Source organism: Apaloderma vittatum, unplaced genomic scaffold (genome assembly GCF_000703405.1).
Source record: "Apaloderma vittatum isolate BGI_N311 unplaced genomic scaffold, ASM70340v1 scaffold3026, whole genome shotgun sequence".
In the NCBI taxonomy this organism is placed as follows: domain Eukaryota; kingdom Metazoa; phylum Chordata; class Aves; order Trogoniformes; family Trogonidae; genus Apaloderma; species Apaloderma vittatum.
In genome coordinates this window covers 4,307-27,413 of record NW_009723244.1, presented here as the reverse complement: position 1 = coordinate 27,413, position 23,107 = coordinate 4,307, and the positions used below count along the sequence as shown (strand labels likewise).

Below are 23,107 nucleotides of genomic sequence, written 5' to 3'. Positions count from 1 at the left end.
GGGAAAGAGCAGGACCAGTCGTCTTTGCAGTAACAAGCAGGATTTCTTTCATTAGCTGTAAATCTGGTCCAAATAAAAATGGTTGATAAAGTGGAATTGTAGCTCCAGAGCTTTACTTCTGTAATATAACTGATCTACTGACAATGTTATTTCAGGAAGGAAAGAGAGGGAAAGCGGAGAGGAAAGGAGGTGGAGGAAGGAAAAAATGTAAAGCAAGTAAAGGCATCTCAGTCAGAGCAGTGTACGAGCCTATTTTCACCAGAATGACTGTTATCATGGTCCTAAACAGAAAACAAGTAACATCGAAAAGTAAGTAGCCAGGCACTATTTATTTTTTTCACAGTGTAACCAACCAACTTCACAGCAGATACAGTAAAAACAAAGCATTACAACTGCTTTACAAAGTTCAGTGACATCCTTGATTTTTACCAGTTTAGGAGACATCAGAGCACAAACACCTAATCTGTTTATTTTGCACAGAACACATGGTATTCAATGGTGGGTTTAAAATTTCTTTTTCATTTTTAAGACTATGGCTTTCAGAGTTTCACATTTAGAAAATTACAGGCTACATCTCAGAAACATCTGTATGAACCATGCACCAGGGTGCAAGCACATTTCCACTCAATGCACAAGGACTAGTGCAACATTTATATGAAAATGCAATAGACATTAACATTCATAGTACAGTCATTAGCTATAAAATCTATCCTTTCAAACTACTGTCAGTCATCTCCTGGCAAGAGGTTTCTGAGATTTTCATTTTTTTTTAGAAATCCTTATAACTCAGCTCTTTCTCATTCCTTACTTCAGAAGTTGTGTTTTCAAAGCCTTGAGCAGCCAAGCCCCTTCTGATAATGAGGCCCACAAGCACCTCCTTTCTGAGCTTGTTAGTATTATTCCAGTCATCAGTCCCAAATTCTCATCAGTCCTCAAATAAAATAAGCTGTTAGGAACTGATGTACTATTCTGCATGAGATATACTGCTGTCAAAAAAAAAACAACCATAGGGTGAAATCCCTCCATTTACTTTCATCTCTCCACAAACCTCAAGAAAAATAAATGAAAACAACAATAATAATAAAATAATCCCACAGACAAGAGAGAATAAAAGGCTAGAAAATTCCAGTCTTAGACCATAATTGAACTTCCCGCAAACCATAACTGAACTTCCCGCAATATTCTATAACAATCTAAACTTTAGATATACTTTTTAAAAAAAACTCAAACATTTATTTAAAATGCTGTCAGTGATACATAGTTACTCACTATTGAAATAATTTAAATTGAAAGCTCAAGTGATGAATTTTAGAAGGGCTAAATATTAATAATCTACAAAGCAGGTCTTGTTCATATGTCTTAAACTGCCCATTGGAAAATGATGTATCCAAAAATTAACAATATAATAAAAAGTGTAAAACTTTATTTTCAGCTTCTGAACCATTTCTACATTCTAGACTGCACAAATCTAAATGTCTTAGTTTTAGAACTGTTTTGGTCACATTTAGATTTTTTTTTTTTGGTGAGGGGGAAGCTAGTTAAAATGACAATCAGGACATGATATATATGTAAAAATTTTCATATCTTGCTTTCCAGTCTATGTATGGACATATATACATCTTTGACATCACCAGTATTATTTCTCTCATGCTCACAGTCTCAGCTGTATGGGATTTAGCCAAGAGCTAAATCAGTTTATCCTCTCTGAAGTCTTCTGGTTCAGCCATGCTCATTAATAAAATTGTCAAATATTAAAAATTATATCAATGTTTCATTCTAACTCAGCAGACAAACTTTGTCAAAATGGAGAAGCAAGTAACAATCAATACCTGCAAATGCTTTAGTTTTGGCATTGCACACAAAAGATTGTGATATTTTAAGAGAGGCTGAAGAAGTCATGGCTTGATCACATTAAAAGCCTGTGTGGATACCTTGATGTTTCTAGGTAATTGAATATAATAATGGATAAGTGCATACCAAGGCTATTGGAAAAGTACCAAATAACTGAGTAGAACTGTAAATATCAGCACACTTATAATAATAATATTAGTCCAATTGAGGTGGGGTCTGAAGGAAAACTAAAACAAGAATAAATCTGCATCAATATAGTGTGCTTCATATATAAGCCTTAGAAGCAGCACTAAGAGTTACAAAATTTATCTTAATGTTCTACTTTTTTTTTAAGTAAGTTATCCAGAGGAGTTTTAATAAATGATTTTGAAAGGAACACTGATACATAATATTGCAACATAGTCCACTGGTGACAAAAGACTATCAAATTAAATGCATGCTATGGATGTTCACTTAAGTAGTTAAAAATACCAGCATTTTTTAAAAACAGAATAATAAAAAAAAAGGATGCACTAGTAAGAGGAAAATTATGAATTGGTGAAACACAATGTGCAGTGTAGATACTGAGATTGAGTGTATTTGAATAATGGAACTGAAATATAATAAATATTGAGACATAATAAATCAGAGGTGTTGTTTCTGAGAGATATTTCTGATAATTTAGTTTTTAGATGATACACCGTAATTGTTTATAAAACTTCACTAAAGTGGAATACAAATTATAGCAGTATTATTTAGTTAGCTAGTTGGAAACAGCAATTAAGAACAAATACTAGATTTTTCAAGATAGGAATCACTATGAGATTGCCAGATTCTGTTCCCTCTGTTTCATTTAAGGAACTATTTATATTCTATAGCAATTTAAACTGTAAGTAAAGGTATCACAACACAACCATTCATGTTCACTCAAAAAAGTCTAAGAATTGTTGGAGAGCAGCGTAGGGGAAAGGGACCCAAGGGTCCTGGTGGACAGCCCGATGACCATGAGCCAGCAATGTGCCTTTGTGGCCAAGAAGGCCAATGGCATCCTGGGATGTATTAGAAGGGAGTGGCTAGTAGGTCAAGAAAGGTTCTTGATCCCCTCTACTCTGCCCTGGTGAGGCCACATCTGGAATATTCTGTCCAGTTCTGGGCCCCTCAGTTCAAAAAGGACAGGGAACTGCTTGAGAGAGTCCAGCGCAGAGCCACAAAGATGATGAAGGGAGTGGAACATCTCCCTTATGAGGAAAGGCTGAAGGAGCTGGGTCTCTTTAGCTTGGAGAAGAGGAGGCTGAGGGGTGACCTCATAAATGTTTGTAAATATGTCAAGGGGGAGTGTCAGGGGGACTGAGCCAGGCTCTTCTCAGTGATGTCCAGTGACAGGAGAAGGGGCAACAGATTCAAGCTGGAACATAGGAGGTTCCACAAAAACATTACAAAAACCTATTTTATTCTGAGGGTGACAGAGCACTGGAACAGGCTGCCCAAGGAGGTTGTGGAATACCTACCTTAGAAAATTTAAGCCACAGTGCAAGCACCTTCAGTGTTCCTGTTCCTATGCCATCAGTAGGCAGAGGGACAAACATGACTTTTATCTGTTTAAAATGACCATGAACTGTCTTCTGCAGATTTCACAAGCCAAAAGATTCCTATGTATATTCTGAAGGAGGAAAAACAACTCAAGGGGAAATAGATATCTTTGATGAAATAATGATTCATCCTCGCTTCCCACCCCCAGTAGCTGTTTTTGTTTTGTTTTTTTTAAACACTGAACTGGTAAAACTAATGTATCTTCTGTGGGGGCAGTCCTGGTCATTGCTTTTAATAGTCTTTAACTATTCCAGTTCTAAATGACAAAGCAATCTTAATGCTGCCATAGAGAGCCAGTCTGCCTCCTCAGTGGGATCAATGGAAAATCATTCTTCCAGTGTTTGGCTGCAAGACTTCTCCTGCCTGCAATGCCTGGACAGGGAAACTACAAGAGGAAACCTTTTCCTTTTGAATTCGGCAAAGCTCAAACCCTGATGATAAAGATCATTCTGTGAAGCCAGAAACACACAAAAGAATTTCTTCCAATCTGAAAAATGTTTGAGTCTCAGGTAGGCATGCAGAGATGTATGGAAAAGCAGCAACTACAAAGAATTACAAAAGAGAAACCTTATTACTGCAAGCAGACTTCTATCTCTCTTGATCCTGTCAGCCAGTAGAACTCAGGCTCTGCTGTCAGCAGCAAAACTTTCCTCATTTACACAGGCTGTACACCTACTCTTCCCAAACTCTTTTCACGACTAAGAAAAGGAACTGAGAGGAAGAACAAGGTAGAATAGTTTACAGGTCTGCTGTGCTGCCTCCCCCATGGCTCTCTTCCTACAGCTCAAGTAATGTTGTTCTACCATAAGCAAAACTCACAGACAAAGCAAGATTGTCTCTGGGAAGGGTAACTAGATTGCCTAGGAATTTTATAGATTTTTTTTTTAATTTAAAATACCATGAGACTTTAAAAAAAATTTAGAAAAAAAACCATATTGCTAGCAGGCAACTAGACACACCTATGGAAAAAAGGGCTGGGTCCTTTAGTCTGCTGCAGTTTTAACTAATCTCCCACCTCTTTGGGCTGTCTGAGATATCCTCTAAAACCCTTCATTAACACACTGGCTTTCTCAGTGAGATTTAATAGCAAGTAAAATAAAAGGTTAGCATTTGCTGACTTTTCATTATCATCATAACAGATCCAAAATACAACTCAGAACCCACAATATCAAGCCCCGTGACAATATTTAAACATCTTGCACAGGAGCACAGTCAAAACTCTCCCCTGCACCACACAGGGAATATCTCAGTGCTTGATAACAGAACAGCCAAGTCAATGAAGCCTCTCCTGTGCAAAGGTAAACATTCAGTGCAGGGATGCTTTTCCATCATTGTGGAAGTCACAGCATACATCCATCTTCTGGATGGAAACATGCACCCAGTTTCAAATTACAATCTCACAGGCAGAAATCACCCTTTCTTTTAATGAGAAACTGTTACCAAACTCTCTGGAGTACACCTATATATACACATATAGTATATATATGGTTCTTGTATATGAATTATACTAGTTCTTGTCTGGCATGATCACAATCCACCTTTCCCACTCCTCGAAGGAGAGAGGGACTTGATTGAATGTAGTCTGGCTCAGGTTTCTGTTCCAAGATATTTCAGCCCTCAGGACTAACAGCAATGTAAACCAGGGTACTTGCTTTTTTACAGGGTGTATTGTACTAATCAACACTCAATAATTTTAAAAATAGTTTTACAATTAATAATAAAAGAAGATAAAAAGATATTTTTTGATTGAATCTGATTCCTGATTTGCTGTCTGACAATTTCACCAGAATGATCACTCAAAATAACTATATATTGCTCATTCAGTCTGTAATTAACATATAGAAAATGCACGGTATTGTCTTCTTTTTAAAAGAAAATATACTTAATTATTTTGCAGGGAAAACAAGAGCATTAACACAAATACCAGTGAGAAACTTATTAACTAATCATAAGTCACTTAGACTCTGATATCATTGCTCCCAGGGACATTTCCCCCGCTCCCTACATCTCTCTCTTTCCTCCACATCAGCTTTCAGTGCGGATTCTCAACTGAATGAAATGTAAAATATCACAAGAAGCCATGCCTCTGCCTCCAGCTGCAAGCTCCCATCACCTCCATTGGACCAGAACTTGGTCACAGTCTTGTATGTTCAGTCAGATGATCCCACCTAACTGGTTGGAATGTTAACCTACAAAAGACTAAAATAAAAATAAATTTTCAGGTTTTGATTCAGCTGGCAACACAGCTTTACAACTGCTATTAGTGGTACAAGTGAAGCAGAAGCAAGAGACAACTGAAAAAGGGTGGACATATCTGTTGCTTTCATTGGTTTAAACCACTTGGGTAGGAAACCCATAGCATGAACTAATGCAGAGGACTTTGCTACAGCCTGGAGAATATTCTATCTCTCCCCATGAGTCAATTCCCACAGAGCACGTTCACTGGGGCACGAGGACATTCACTGAGCTTTTTCAGAAAAGGAAGCACAGTAATTCTTTCTAATTTCTGGCCTTGCATTCATTAGCTGTGGGATTCTACATTATTTTCTATTTTATATATCTATTATAATGGCTTAAACATACAGTATTATTTTACAAACATGAAATATCACATTTCATGAATGAGAGACACTACAATGAATTAAAAATAATATTAACAATGATTTAAAAAAATTAAATTAGATGGGCTTGCACTAATTCTCATGTATTTGAAACAGTAAATGGAAATGAAGACTGATGCAATTACACAAAACATATCTTACTTTAGGCAGATAGATATTTAAATCCAGACTCCTCCTGTTGGGCTTTCAGTTGAAAGGTCAAAGGTGCTCACAGATTACAAAACATAGTTCAGATATCAATTTTGAACAAATCTTACACTGTTATAGCAATTAAGCAACAGAAAATTATAAAAACCAGGTTGAAGTTGACTCTCCTTCAAAGTCCTACACAATCCTATGTCTCCGAATGTCAGAAAATCAGGTAAGTTAAAGCCTTTGAAGCACATCAGCATGGGAATATAAAGCACGTTACCCAGATCTCATGCTTTGGTTGCACTGACACTACATAAAACAGATTCAGTCAGACACGGAAGACATGCACTGAAGATCAGTGAGATACAATCATAAACAAAACCTTACGAACAAATAACACGCTGAGCTGTACTCACTGCTCAAAACAGACAGTGGTGAACACAGATAAAGAAATATCAAGGAGAAGTCTCTTTTTTGAAAAATACATTTCAGGAAATGCTTAAGGTAGGCGCAGTATAAGACAGTTTCCCGAGATTTTTTCACCTCTCTGCCTTTATGGCAATTTCTCCTCTTGTGTCCCTCTCTTTCAGTGAGAAAACTTCCTACTGAAGAGGCTCTGGCTCACATCTTTAATGCTCAATCATTTGAGCTACGGAACACTCATTATTGAAATTAGTACAAATTAAGCATGTGTTAATGGCATCAATTCAGGAGATCATCACTCTTTATGACAGTACATAAGCACACACTTTTCTGAATTGTGGTCTAATTACAGTACTGATTAGGAATAGGTTTGAGCATGTGCTTTAAGCAGTAATGGTCAGAAAAATATGACTCCAAATACTGTGATCCGAGCTATCAGTAAACAAACTTTTATCCAGGTAGGTTTGAAAAATGTTTTATCCACTTAGGTTTGAAAAATGATGGCAGCACCTAAGTCCAAGTAATTGTAGACTCTGTTTCTTGTGGGTTTTTTTTTTAGCATTACTTACATTTCTTGGAATCAAGTGTTCACATGCAGATTGGAAAGAAAACACATAGGACTAAAATAACACATTTATTACATGCCGTGATACAGTTCACTGCATTCCCATTTCTATTTGAACTCACAGTACTATGTGTAACTAAAATTATTTCATCAGAAACAAATGAACTACACAGAAAAGTTTGTCAACAGACAGAAGTATCCATAAGCCAAACAGCCATAACACTCAATAGGTTTAATACTCTATTACATTGTTTCATAGAAATTAGAGATGAAAGACTTCTTACCCATCCCTTGCCAATTCTGGGTGTTTTCTATTCTCCAATTCAGTCACTGGAGGCTGATTGGCAACTGACAACTACATGAATAGAAAAAGCTAACTAGTGTGCCAGAGGAGAGTAGGCTGTGAAATTTGTGTTTCCTCTTGTGAAGCGCCAAGTTCTTTCAAGTTCTTTTTTGTTTAAAGGTGAATTAACAAAACTCAGGAGCTCACAAAATCTGGGCCTTGTATTGTATAGCGAGCAGAGTGCTTTTCAAGTGCACATCCAACATACTGCTGCTGAAGCCACCTTCATCCCTCCTACAGAGGAATGTAGTTAGGATGCTGTCAAAAACCATCAGACCGCACTATGGAATTAAAACTGACACATTTCCATCATGCTGAACATTTATCTGAAAATGAGACTAAAAAAACAATACATCACAGTAGATCAATGTTGTTAATGATGCCGCACTTCTACACTCAGTCTCAGTCAGAAGAAGTTAGTGCTCAGAAAGGTCATGCAACAAACAACGTCAGTCAGCCTCAACAGAAGGCTTTCAGATTCTCTCAACCACTTTTGTATTTCATCAGCTAAATACTGAAATAAAGTCTGCATTAAAATGGGATCTTCTCTGTCACACGTTCTTCCAGAATAATTGTATATAATCTTGCATTCTCTATCAAACTTCGGGGCTGAAGACTGCAATAACATTTAAACTGAAATGCATATTACAGATCATATCTTATTATGTCTGGTAACTAGAATATAAAAATAACTTAATCTTTTCTGAGAAATTCAGAGGAGGGAACATATTCAACAGAAATATTGAGGTGGGGGAGTCCTTCATGTATAATTTTCTATTATTAGCCATTAATCATGTCTATCTCCAGTGCTGAACATCCTTACCTACAGCCAAATGCTAATCCTATTAATCTGCTTTAAAGATCTGTAAGGTCTTCTGTGTAATTCTGACTTTTACTTAATGCATATTTTAATTTTACAGTGATTTTTGCAAGCTCACTGGAGACAAGTTTCTTCTTGAGAAAGGGGGAAAGGCTGCACTTTTCCATAAAAAGACAATGGATTTAAAAATAGAAATGGGATACTAAATGCTGCTAGCCAGCAATATTCAACAGAGAGAAGTCAGTCTATGACTGAAGAATTGCTATCAAAGTGAATGGAAGCTCTGTCCACAGAAAGGCTGGATAATTGGTCCTATGTTTTCTGAGGGGATACATATAGTGTTAAAGAAGGATGTGCAACACATAAGGATTATTTTAAGTCCCACCACCACTCCCCAACAGGGTTCTTCCATTAGAAACAAACAAATCTCAAGGAGGTAATTACACACCAATCCATAACAGAGGTTCGGTAAATTCACACCGTTTGGCTTTGGCTCAGTGAGTAGCTTATGCAGTAACAAGCAGAATCTACAAAATTGTACTGTATACAAAGTGGAGCAGGTCACACATACACTCTTAGGGCTGGAAATTTAACATAGTGGCTTTGAACATAATGACCATAGCACTGTTACAGTTTTTTCAAACTCTGATGATACAAATTCTACCAGATGGAGAGTTATGACTTTTTCTCTCACCCTGAGTATGAATCAGACAAAGGAGAGCAGAATGGGGAGGATGTGAAGAACATCATCTTTAGTGGCCAGAATCTCAGCCAACATCAATCTTGTTTCCATGACATGAGCAAGCAATGGAAGTTGGGTAGGAATTTTTGAAAGTTCTAGCCCTCTTGGAGAACTTTGGGGAACTCAGAACACTGAAGTGATGGCAGAAGGAGTACAGACATGAATGTAATCTAAGATTGAAAGCCAAAAGCTGATACCAATGATCAGGATAGGACAAGCTCAGAATTACCCTTGGGTTTTTTGAGATAGATCTATTTCTCGCTGCTCTAATCACTACATTCTTTATAAATCTGAATGTGATTAATTATGACCTAATCACTCTTTTTAACATACTGCAGAGAACAATAGCTGGTTGAAAACCAGAAGTGTTCCGTTTCAACTTTTTTAAATCCGAGATTAATAAAATCATCACCTTAAGGATGAAAAGGATGAAAATGACTAAACCCATTTCATTAAGGCTTTCTTTGTAAAAGTATAAGAGATGCTACAAAATTCATCAGTATTATCATTTAGGATTAAAATTAAAAGTTTACGTAGAACTGTCCGGTTAAATAACATAGCTTCTTGATTCTGCAGTTTGTTCAAGCTGGACAAAAATACATGTGTGTTCAAGCAAATTAAATCTTAGAGATATTTACTTTAATTTTATCTTCAAAATACCAGCACTAGTTCTACATTTGATCACAAGAGGGAGACTACATCATCATATTTCATCTCATTTTTTCAAATTTTTAAAGCATCCAAACAATTTGAGTAATTTTAGACCAGCTCTAATCTTTGAACGCTCACTGAAATGTGTTAATGACTATTCAATTATCATTTTTTTTCTGAGTTTGTCAGACCTCTGAGATTTATAGATAAAGATAGCCAATCCAGTAAACAAGATTGAACAATGCAAAGGCAGTTGGAAAGAAGATTCGAGAATAGGAGTCAATTTTTGCAATACGGATGTGTATTCTTCCTTCTCTCCAAGATCCTGTGCGGCAGTCTTCAAAACAACAAAAGAAGCTAGCACAGTCTTTCCCTTCTAGGCACTCATATCCATAATCATCATCACGTTCAGGGAGATGATTAATGTTATTAATTGGAATTAGTGTTGATCCAGGTCGAACAGCAATTGCAGGTGGTTTCTTAAAAAAAAAAAAAAAAGAAAAATAGAGTTTTGTGAGTTTTGATATCCTCACATTAAATAATTCCATAGGCTTTCCATAGAAAAGGCCAATACCTTCAGTACAATATACAGAAATTCTAGCATTAAAGAAACAAATTTGGGGAGCTTTGCAAACTATGAACTGCTCTATATAATTAGGTCATTGTAGGCAAAAGATCATGAATGATTTTCACCTGCCACAGTGAAAACTGAGTTGTGCTGGGATTTGGGAATAGTGGATAATTAGTTACATAGACAGGGTTAGCTGATCCCATCTACACAACACAAATGAACATTTTGAAGTCAGTCACAGCTTGACAACTGGGTCACAAGCAAGTCCACAAGAAGGCCAGAAGCATCACTATCAAGGGAATGATGATTCCTCCATCATTTGCAGTCTGTAGAATGAGTCTGGATGTGTTTCTGGAAGCTATATTTTCATGAGAAATAAAGCTAGTGGGATTAGTATAGCATCACTGATGAAGTTTAAGAGACTGAGACACATAAGGCCAGGCTATGTCATCTAACCCTCTGATGCTGAATCCCTAAACAATATGTCCTGCCTTTAGAAACCAAGATATAAGGCTCCTTAAAGGAGAATACCATTCAAGTTGGTGAAACTGATTAATTCTGCTCTTAATTCTTACTTTTACTTTCTGTGGGCATAACTCAACCTTCTTGCAATCTGCTAAACTCTCAGTGTAGTAGATGTTAAAGTTCATAAATAGTTTTCACAAAAAAAAAAAAGAGAAATCTGTGTGCCCTTTTGCCTACTACACATACTGGCCACTATTTTCATTCTTACGAATTTTGCCTTTTCATCTCCCTGTCATATCTCATCTTTCCCCCTTTTCTTATTCTGCTTCACCTCCCTATTACTTGCACTTGTCACATCCTAGCTATCCTCCTTTTATTATTTTGTTTCCATGCAGTTCTTCACTCCTCATACTTGTTTTGATTAATATTTCAAAAGACATTATCTTCCTCTATCTCTCCTTTTTTCCTCTTTCTAAATCTCATTAAACTACACCATAAACTACACTACTAAGCCTTTTTAAACTACACCATAATCCTCTTTCTTTCAACATTCTTTCCCTGCCACTTTTGGCATCTCTTCTAAAATCTTCAGACTGAAGATAGGGATTACATCAACACTACTTTTACATTGTCTTCTTTCTTTTTTACCATCATCATATTTTGTCATAAATGCAGAATAAATACAGCAGGAAAGGATGCAATCAGGAAAAATTATGGGGTATTGAAGTATAGAGAAGAATCTCTCTCAAACAGTTATGCATGATAGGAAATAGGAAAAAAAAAGAGAGAAAAGAAAGAAAAAAATAGAAAAGCCACATCATTTAGATATTAGTTATGTTTTAGGGTTCTGTTGTCCCCGTTCCAGGGCATTACTTTAGCCAGTACACAGATCTCTACACATTATTACAGAGGCACTCTGTCCCAAGGGGTGATGTTAAAGTAGAACAATATCCACCATGATTTCCAATAGCTTTTTTTTAATGTGTCTTTACCAGAGGAAGTTTCACATAGACTGCTGTTTCAACACTTTTTAGACATGATGACCTAGGGAGGTAATTATTATCCTGAAGGATCTCATTATTCTTTTCAGTTATGATAAAATACTGACAATATTAACAGCAGTTCCTTACTTCTACCCCAATTTGCAGCATTATAAACATGGTTTATTTTTATAAAACATAAAAAAATTTAAAAATTGAACTTTCTTATTCCAAAACCATTATTTTTTGAAGGCAAATAGGGTAAGATGCTTACTTCTAATTTACACCTACTTTGGCTTTACAGGAGTTTTCTAACTGTTGGAATCATGGCATGATTCATTTCTACTAGTGAGATAAAATAGGGACCCCTGATTCAGAAAAATATGGGAAGAGGAAAAAAACATCAGTCCTGCTTTTTTCTGCTCATGTCATTAACACAGACAGAAGTTGGCTATTGAATTACCGAAGATGTGCCCTGAGACAGTGCCATCTTAAAGACCTAACTACCTACAGCTAACACATAAAATGTGTGTAAGAAAGAAACAACATGAGGAAAAGGAGGAGAAACCATTTCAGAAGAAAATGACCTCATACCAGTTGGCAGAGAAATTACAAACAAACAAACAAAAAACCCAACTAAAACCCCATGTAGATACAGTAATACACACTTATTGTTCATGTACATGCCTACTGATATTGTAGATGTTGTAGATAAAACTCCATGTACAGTGAGAAATGTTTATAATACACTCTGATAAGATCAAACCCAAATTATTCTGCATTAACACTAATACGTTGTATTGGGTTGGCCTGGCCAGATTCTGGCATCGGCAAGGGGAGCTGCAGGGTGGCTTCTTGCAAGAAGCTGCTAGAAGCTTCCCAAGTCTGGTAGACCCCACCCCCAGCGGCCCCAAAAGGGCCCCCCGCCACTGGCCAAGGCTGAGCCTATCAGTAAAGCGATAGGAGAGGAACACCTCTGTTAAAACAAATTTAAGAAATGGAGAAAAAGAACTGCGCCAAAACAGCTGGCGCAGAGACAGAGGAGTGAGAATCTGTGAAGACACCAATGTCAGTGAAGAAGGAGAGGGGGGAGGATGAGCTCCAGGCACCGGAGCAGAGTCCCCCAGGTCATGGTGAAGACCATGGTGAAGCGTTTTGCCCCCCTGCAGTCCACGGGCAGGGTGTAGATGTCCACCGTGGGGCAGAGGACCCCATGTCGTGTGGGTGGATGCCTGAAGGGGGCTGTAGCCCGTGGGAAGAGATCCTGTAGCCTGTGGAAGAGAGGAATACTGGAGCAAGTTGGCTGGCAGGACTTCTGTGACGCGGCGGGGGACTCACGCTGGAGCAGTTTCCCCTGAAGGACCGTACCTCAGACTCACGAGGAGTGGGTTGCCCCTCATGAGGGGACTCACATTGGGCAGATTGTGATGAATTGCCCTTCGTGAGACGACTCACGCTGGAGAAGAGAACGTGAAGCTTGTCTCCCTTGAGAGGGTCCCCACAATGACCCTGGGGAAGAGTGAAGAGTCCTCCTCCGGAGTGAAGAAGAAGCGGTGGAACCAACGTCGGATGAACTGATCGTAAACCCCATTCCCTGTCCCCCTGTGCCGCTTGGGGGGGAGGAGGTGGAGAAACCGGGATTGATGTTAAGCCTGGGAAGAAGGGAGGGATGGGAGGAAGATGTTTTGCTTTTAAGATCCGTTTGCTTTTTCTTATTTCTCACTACTCCTCTCTGATTTGTTCTCTTAAATGTAATTAATTTCCCCAAAATCGAGTCTGTTTTGCCTGAGACGGTAAATGCAAGTGATCTCCCTGTCCTTATCTCAAACCTTAAGTCCTTTGAAATATTTTCTCCCGCTGTCTAGTGGAGAAGGAGGGAGTGAAAGAGCAGCTGTGTGGGTACCTGGCTGCCGGCCAGGGTCAAACCACGACATACATGCAGAAAAAAAAAGCCATCATCTGCAGACATTGTAGCACAAGTGATCCATTTATCTCAGGTGAAATTATGATCAGCACAAGATCCACAACTAATTAAGTTTAAGCTTTTCTACTCAAACTCATTACTTGCTCATACTAATGTGGATTTACATAAGCCAATTCATACTACTTTTCTTAAATGATGCCAGCACATATTTTGCAAGATAAAGCTGCTGTAATCATTTGTAAAATCTCACCATTTTTTCACAAGATCATTTATCTCACCTTATTGGCACCAGATTCTGGAGTAATAAGCTTGCATTTCCCAACAGAAATGGAAAGCAAGTTTTCCAAGGGAAATAACACCTGTAAATGAGAACTTTTCAGAAGGAATTAAACTATTTTAATTAAATTGGGTTTTTTGAGTTACATATCCATAACTACATAAGAAAAAGAATGAATGGAAGTCTTTGACAAAGATAAAGGGGTAAAAAAAACCTGCTTAATTGGATTTGTAATTGTATGACTTCACATTAATTAATCAGAAAACTTCTTTAATTTTTATATTTGGAACAAGAAATTGTATAGCTTTCTATAAAACATCACAAAAAACCCCTGTTTATCAAACTAGAATCCTTGCATCTAAGTATATTAAATTTAATCCTCTCCTTTTTAAAGAGTAATCTTTTATTTAGCATAGTCTTTCAGCCAAAGCATGCTGAAACATGTTTAAAGAGTTATGTGTGAAGAGATGGTTGTTTCTGAACTACTTAGAAACAAAAAGCAGGCTTTAAGAACATAGTAAAACACAACTGAGTAGTGTTTTGAGCATTATATTGCTAATTTTAATCTTAGTCCAAACTCCATCTATTTGTTCAATAAGTGTCATAGTTTCTATCTCACCATTATTCTGTATTTTAAATTGACATATACCCTGAAAATATCAAAGCATTTGGTAGATCATTCCATAAAAGGCTGATGTGTGAACAGATTCTGGAAAGTATAGTCACTCTATTTGATGGAGTGTCCTTGCAAACCACTTCAGTGGTTTTTGATCTGCCAGCAGCTGATCTTTAATTCTTTCCTGGCTTGAATAAGAAGTATTTCCTAAGTATTTCCTTCTCTCTTGCTTTTCTCCTTGTTGTACATGCTAAGAGCAGACCTATTTCAGCCCCCACTGTTCCCTAAGTGTTGTTGAGAACTCAACCTTGCAACGGTAACCTAAAATTGAATCTGCCATGCTAACACTGGGAAGTCCCCAAAACTCTGTAGTCTCTACTGTCTTTTACAGTCATTGCTCAGCTGTGGTCCTTGCCAAAGACTGTTTGCCATCCTTCCCATTGTGGCTACACTTGCTTCTACCACTAACAGTAAGGAGGTTTGGGGATTCCACTTTCCAGTTCTCTTGGTTGTACAGGATTCCCTGAGGATCACAGTGATGTCCAACCAAGGCAACACAGGGCTGGATTAAAGCTTCACCAATACCCTTGTCCTAAACAAAGAGGTGATTCACTCAGACCAGCTCACCATGTGAAATGTAAGGGCCTTTATTTCCCTGGCATTAAGCCAAAGCAGCCCCCAGAACAGTCTCCCACTGCAGCACTGCTCAAAACAGTTGCATGCCAGTGCTTTCCGATACTAGTCACAGAATGGATATGGTTCATAACAGGACTTCTGTATTTCCATATCTGGGCTTCTTTAATTTCATTTCAATTTCTGTTTGATTTTACACAGGTGGTATTCAGTCTTCACCCAGAAAAGACAACTGATACTATGATTCAGCTATGCTTCATATTCCTTTGATGAAATGACCTGGAAAGGGCCTCCAGATCCTCCCTTCTATTCTCTCTAAAAGGTGACTACAATCAACCCTCAGATATTAAGACTAGGGTTCATACGAATAACCTGTTTAACACCTTTATCTCAATGTTTTATTAGTTTAAGTATTAGCCTTAAATAGTTGCATTGGCTTCCAACACAAGATTCTTTGGAAATTCTATTATTCTTACTACACAAATAGAAAGCCTCTTAAAATTGAGTGATACTTGTTCCTAGGATATGTAGGAATTCACACCACACAAACATCAAATTGTAAAAGTAGAAGGTTCATTTTACCATAAAGAAGCATGGAAATACATGGGGGAAAAGAAAGAATTAAAGTAGAATTTCCGAAGTGGAGGAAATCAGAATATTGACCAATAATAAGCACTTTTTCCTTTGCAAAGATAATGAGGTAGGACCCAAGCTTGGTGATGCAAATCTAGCCAAATCCTCACGCCTTCAGTCCATTTACACTATGGACTTATGATACAGTCTTATCTATAGTTCCCTGCCGGGTGCTGTTTTCAGAAGCACTGTGCCCAAGCAGAACGTCTCCACAGGCACACACTCCACAGGCATTTCTAGAAGTACCAAGGGCTTCAGCACAGTATGGAAGCATGGAATATTTTATCACTCTCTAGTTTAGGCTCAAGTGTTCTTATTCACATATGGCTGAAATTATCTAAAATGTTTGTTCATTAGTAGTATTTACAGAAAATAAAAGACCTCATCTGCAAAAGAATGGTAAAATAAATATTAGTTTTAGTTAACTTTATGCATTAACCATTCTACTTAAGAACCAGTCTCTCAAAATTAATGCCAGAGTAAAGAGCATTCTGTTTTTTTTTTTTCTTGTTGTTTGACTAAACTTACTGATGGCTTAGATCTCGCCTTCTTTTCTTTTCCTTTGTCCCCTTTTCTGTTGCTGGTAAAGTAATGCAAGGTGCCATATTCCATCAAGGCAGCAAACACAAAAATGAAGCAAACAGAAACAAAAAGGTCCATTGCTGTCACATAGGAGACCTTTGGGAGTGACTTCCTAGCAATTGTACTCAATGTTGTCATGGTCAGAACTGTTGTAATGCCTGTTTGAGAAAGAAAGAGAGAAAAAAAGACAGGAAGAGGGAAGTGTATAAGAAATCCATCTGTATCGTCACACACACACACACAAAAATAAATCCTCAAACCCTCTTAATCCAAGCATGAAGCAAACAAGAATGGAGCCACAGCAGGGTTCACCGCTAGTCACACCCAGACACATGAGTGTTATCAAAAGTCATCCCCTATGGATCCAGCAGCCACTGTGGGATCATACAGAAGGCAGCACATTTCACCTTCAGTTTAAAACCCTTCCATTTTCAACACACAGTGAATAAACAACAACACTGAGAGAATTTGGATAATTTTATAAATCTGTTACAGAATGCAAATTTAAAACAAATATAATAGACAACAGGTATAAATAAGCACACAAATTTTATAAACACAAAAAAAGTCCAATGGCTCTTGAGATATTAAAATGTACAGAAGGACACATTCAGAAAAAAAAATGTGTTATTTATCAATTATTTCAAACTTTCAGAAAACAGGAGAAAAAGGAATGATGCTTTCAATTGGTTTCTTCTGACACACAGCAGATCAAACTTGATGACCAACTGAGCCTTTCTGGTCTCATTCTCTAAGTGACTAGGCATTCTTTCAATACTATGTCTCAATTTATAGAAAATGTTTCCTTTGATTCCGTTACATAGAAGTAAATTAAAAGTACAAGCTGACCTTAACAATGATGTGTTCAGAGTCTAACTATATCACTCTTCACTGGTTTAACATTTAGAAGATGCTAACGTTCCCTTCTTATATTTGATGCTTCAGGGATATGCAAAGCTTTTTTCATAGTTGTCCAAAATTAAGATGTGACCTTTACTTTGGAGAGCAACACTTGAACACATGAATAATCTGTTATGTACTACACAAATAATTTGTTATTTATATTTGCAGGTTTATTGAGAAAAAAAAAAAGTGTGTTACTTCAGTCTAAGGCTGTCTATGGCTTTTAAATCAAAGGATGGAATCAGGAGTCACTATAGAATGATCTTGTAAACCTTTTGCTTTCGGAAACCACACCACAATCTGCCAAGATCTTTTAACATATACGGAAGGAAAAGGCCCAGATCTTTTCAGTGTACCAGACCCCAGCACAGCATCCAGGTGAGGAGTCACATCCACCATTCCCCTTACTGACTTCTTCTCAGAGAAGACAAAAGAGGCCTGGACTTTCCCAGTCCTCACCACCACGTGAAAGGTATACAGGAGGCTGTCACGGGGAACAAACCTTCCACAGCATCATGAGTGATTGCCACAAAGGATCTTGCTTAGTTTGGCTTTCTTGTCTAAATTTCTCAGTCTTTTCTATACAATTCTCTCCATTTGACTGGTATTCTCTTTCTTTTTCACCAGAATATCTGCATATGAGAAAAGTCATCCTACAATCTGTCAGATAATGGCTTCTGCATGTTCACACAAAAGTAGCTCAGTTAACTGCAGGGAGCTGTAAATATGATATTGCAAATGCTTGTAGTACATCTCAAGTAGATGAAGGTTAGTACTGCTGAAGTGGGAGCATGAAAGCTCTAGCTTAACCATGAGATCAAAGGCAATTTTGCTGGGTTTGTGGCATAGAAAAAGTACTTTGCACAAAGAACAAACAGATACAGAACTAGAAAACAGGGTACAGAACTAGCACGATACCAGTATAACAGTTTTTCCTATTACAGCTAGTGTCTTTGCAAGAAGTACCCACAATGATGATTAGTCAGTCAAAGAAATCTTATAATAACTTTCTATATCAATATTTGAAACTATCAATAGATAATTTCATGTATTTATTCAATATTTTAGGCTCTCTACTAAACCTTGCAGTAGTTTTGAATAGTGTAAAGTTAAGATTCAAGACTCGGATTTTCTTCCCTTATCTTTTCATAAGGCTACTGAGCCATGCTCTTTTTTGCTTACTTTCCTTCTTGACTCATTAATCTTGCAGGCTTGACTACACAGTGATCCAGCTTCAGTGGGAAAGGCAAGGAGTTAAAGCCTGGACTCACCCTTCTGGTAGGAATCGCTCCTATAACATGAGAGTGGTGTGTTCACAATCCTAAAAACTGATGAGGAAAATTAACTCACATCTCTCACTTCCTAAGATACGCTTTCAGCTCTTATCTTTCCCCCAAATAGGTCACACTGCAGTCACCAGTTTTACTAAAAGTATCTGTCATTGCTAAGCTCAAAGTTGCTAGCGTGCATCTCGTGCTTTTCTCCCCATCTATCGGGCTTTACATGGGGACTCTTCTCCAAGGCAGAGCATGAATCCTTAACAATCAGTTGTACAAGACTGACATCAAGCTAAACAGGTCAGCCAAGATGAGGCTAACACAGAATTAACTATGTAGCAGAACTTGCAACACACTTCAGCACTGTCTGTACTAAAAAGCAGGGCAGTGAGTCAGTTTTTGTGAGTTATATGCTGTGAGGAGTGCTCCCATTCTCAGTCAAATCCACATGCATTATTAAATTGGATTTATTACAAAATGAAAGCTCCCCCAAGTTTATAAGTTCTGGTATGGGTTGAGAAGAGCAGCTACTACACTACACCCAACTCTTAACAAAGCATAATGATCCAGATCATTTTATACACTCACCCGTACAAAGATGAGGGCTCTCAACCTCGAGGAGTCACCTTGGCCGGCGTCCCAAACCAAGGTGGGGCTGTGCCCCAACTGCAGGACCTGCTGCTCTGAAGGGACTTGCTCCAACGTGCCCTTGGCAGGACCTCGTTTCAAAGTTCAGTGGAATCTAAGCTGTGGTCAGTCAAAGCCATTTCGGCCACCCATTGGCTACCAGCCAGCTTCCTAGGTGTACACCCAGACTAGAGGGCTAGATCCAAACTAGCTAGAAACTTCCAGAAGTTTCTCTGAAATCTGCCTGGCAACCGCTGTGAGGTGAGGCATCCCACACTAGGGGGATGCACCTGCCACATACGCTTAAAGGCTTGAAGGTCAACTTTGATTGCAAATTTTCTGTCCTATCCTGGCCTTAAAATAACAACTGAATAATTTCTATTATTAAAAAAAACCAACATCACAAACAAAAACCAATAATAAACCCTCCAAAACCAGATTTTCCCAGTTTTCTCCTGTGTAGTAACGACATCCTTTTTTGCATGATGTTAAGTGAAGTTTAATCATACTTGACAGACTAATGATTGCCATATTGCCATCCCTGGAGATGACAAAAAGAACATAAAGATTTTTTAAAAAAATACATTTATATGAACAACAGCAGATTCACAAGGCTGCAATGAGGATTACCAGATTTCCGTTCTCAAAACTCCCTCCTCAAGCCCTGCTGTGCAACCACAGCAGGATCCTCCTACTCTTGATGTTGCAGTTCAAGAGAAAAGGTAACAAATTGTCACAAAGTGAACTGTGGTTAATTTACTCTCTGCTGCAGATTTGTATTCCTGGGAAGTACCAGACCCTTTGAGGTTGAAAAAAAGACATTCTTACCCAGAGAAGTCCTTGCAGGAACTGCATCCTTATTGATCCAAAACGACACCCATGAAAGAACAACTGTGAGTATACAAGGAATGTATGTCTGAATAGTAAAATATCCCATACGTCTGCTGAGATCAAAGAAGATTGTCATAATAATATAATCACCTATAAATTAAAGAAAAAAAGAAAAAAACTTGCACAACATTGAAAACACTTTCTCAGTTTTATCTTCATCTGTTAGTCTTGTTTTACATAGATATTACATGAAATAAAACTTAACACTTTGTCTTACCAGACAAGGTATGAGAGATTTCAGTTGTGTTTCGTAACCCTACAAATGCAAACTGATATAATCTCCAGTATTTTGGATCTGCCACTTCAACAGAGGTTTTTTTCCATTTGTATTCAATTTCATTTCTAGGATATCCATCTAGAATAAAACAGAGCAAATCAAGCATTCAACCACAGTATATACCAAGTGCATTTTTTGATCTCTAAGGTTGTTTATAAACTAAAACATTTGTTTATTAACTCAAGTGAATCAAAGAGAAAACCGATCTATAATCCACTTGATACACTGAAAGTTTTGCAACAAAATATTTAGCCTTAATTTTAAGCCTAACTAAGTGTATGATCGATCAAAAACTATGTAAATACAGATGTTTAGGAAATACCCACACAATATAACTTGGAAAACTGGCTCAGAATCATCACTATGAATTAATTCACAAATATAACATACATTATGATTAAAAGACCACAAAAAGCTTTAAAAGACAGACATTTATTAGTACATAATTTGATAAAATTCCTATTGAAGTTTGTTGAAAATTTCTTTATCTATTATTCTCAGAATGGATTTTTGTGGCCTAATTCACTCTCCAGTACTTGAGCTTTAAGAAGTGCAACCTTTTAAATTTTCATGTGCCTCACATGTTGCTCCATATTATCCTACAGAAAGGCAAAAAAGAAATGAAGCAAGAGTCCTGTTGTGGCACAACTATTTAATCAATGAAGCTACCAAAGCCCATTTAGCTGGAAGTTCTCAAGAAGGAAGTATTGAATGAAAACATTAATTTAAAAAGAATAACTGAAGTTTCGTTTCATTGCCTATTAGGTTTCACATTTAGGAATAAGTCATTTAGTGGTGTTCTGGTCGTTTAGATTTCTTTTGCCAGTAATAGCACAATTCCCTTAGGAACCTTTTTTTATTTTAATATAGTTTATATTAAAGAAATGAAGCCTGAATGTTGTGTTTCTTGCTCACATAAATAAGTCCCACTGAAAGGAGAAAGACTTCTTCTACTGATTAAGCATTTACAGGAACAGGTTCAGGAAGACAGACCTTATTTTTCCTTTTAAGTACAGCAGATGGAATTAATTCAAAGCTGGCAATTCTGGCAGGCATAAAAAATAAAGTTCTTTGAGGGCAATAGATTTTCATTAACTGGAGTGGGCATCGTATCAAACTCCTAAGCAATATGATTATTTTTGAAGTTGCACCTAAATAAAATGCATGTAATTCAATTCATTCATTACTGTATTTAATAATGCATTAAATAATGCAATAAATCTAATCAAAACATAAACAGATCATTTCTTTCCTTCACTACAAGGGTTTAAAAAGTAAACACTTGCTGCTGCCAGAATTTAAGGAAACTTAAAGCCTGAATGCAAAGAGGGGGGAAAAAAATTACCACCTACAGCTTGAAAACTCCAGTGGACAGGAGTGTTCATCCATAGGAAAGTTATGAAGCTGAAGATAACATTCAGCATTAATTGTCAGCCTAATTAGAAAAGGAAGGGGAAAAAAAGAAAAAAGATTATATTCAAGCATCCAGACGCTTCAGACTAGATAGTAAAGAACATGCACAGAAATCAATTCTGCCAATTAATGGATGTTACACATAGTCAACTGCATATCTGCAAAAAACATCCAGCATCACTGCCGAAGAACAAAACCTATCGTCATATACAACCTGAGGATCTGTGTTGTTTCAATTGGCATTTCAAGTAATTTTGAAAATTTTGATTTATTTGGTGGCATCTCTCACCTCTCTACCAGAAATAGCGGATAAAAGAAGAGAGGGACTAAAGGGAGAGCAAGGAGGGTAATTTATGAGAGAAAGTAAAGGAAGTTTCTGAACAACACATTTGTCAAGTCAAATTGTATTTGGCATCACTGTATCTGGTGGCTATATACATGAGAGAGAAAGTGGGGACACTCCTAGGCTTGCTCTGAATTCATGGAAGCAGCTCTGGTGAAGACAGTACACAGATAGGAAAGAGCAGATGATATTTCTACTCAATGCCTATGGCACTCAAGTAATTTGTGCAACTAACACACATTTTAGAAGTAGTTTGGGACTCATAATGGTATCAACTGAATCTCTTGCTGCCTTTGAAAATACGGTGACAGATTTCCAAAGAGCTTCCAAGCGACCAATGCAAAATGCAAAACCCGGTTTTACTAACTTTCACTGGGAAGCTAGAATAAGGGGATGGACTCTCAATTGCCTTCTTTGCATTTAAAATACCTCTTCCTTTGTTGGTAACACTGTGAAGAAAGAATGTCTTCTAAAATCAACTCTGAAAACTAACACAACGCTTACATACTTGAGTGTACACAATACTTACATACTAGACAAAAAGGGGTGGGGAAAGGAAGATTCTGCCACAGCTGCCAGAACATCTGTGAACAAAATAGTTATTCTACACAAAGTGCCAATAGGACCTTTCTAGACATTTGTACTGACCAAGAGAGAGGTTTTGAAAGAGTATTTCTTGCCATATACTCAAGGAGAGGAGGAAAACACCTAAATCGCATTTCCAAAGTTAAATACTTGCATCTCCCTGAAGATGCTTTTCAAATTTGCTGACTATTGCGTGTGCATTTATTGCCTTTGATTTCCATTTTCAACCTTTGTATAGTCAAACTCTTAAAATAAAAATGGACTTTTTTAAAAAGCAACAGAACTAGATCTGGAATCACTGATAGGTGCAACGAACAGACCAAGGACTACTCTCAGAGGAAACTCAGTAAGCCTGAATAACAGAATCACCACCTGAACTACCAGCAGGGAAAG

The 23,107-nt window shown here is 37.5% G+C and overlaps 1 protein-coding gene across 1 annotated transcript in view; it reads right to left on the bottom strand.

Annotated features, from left to right (window-relative positions):
• Positions 1 to 9,917: 9,917 nt before the first annotated feature.
• Positions 9,918 to 23,107, bottom strand: part of GABRG1 (gamma-aminobutyric acid (GABA) A receptor, gamma 1) — a gene marked incomplete at its 5' end in the record, with an annotated part of 14,863 nt that continues 1,673 nt past the window's right edge. The window contains 5 exons of the mRNA XM_009872028.1: positions 9,918 to 10,196; positions 16,345 to 16,556; positions 20,034 to 20,186; positions 20,314 to 20,451; positions 21,726 to 21,808. Coding sequence (XP_009870330.1) covers positions 9,918 to 10,196; positions 16,345 to 16,556; positions 20,034 to 20,186; positions 20,314 to 20,451; positions 21,726 to 21,808 — 865 coding nt within the window. The remainder of the gene's footprint in view (positions 10,197 to 16,344; positions 16,557 to 20,033; positions 20,187 to 20,313; positions 20,452 to 21,725; positions 21,809 to 23,107) is intronic.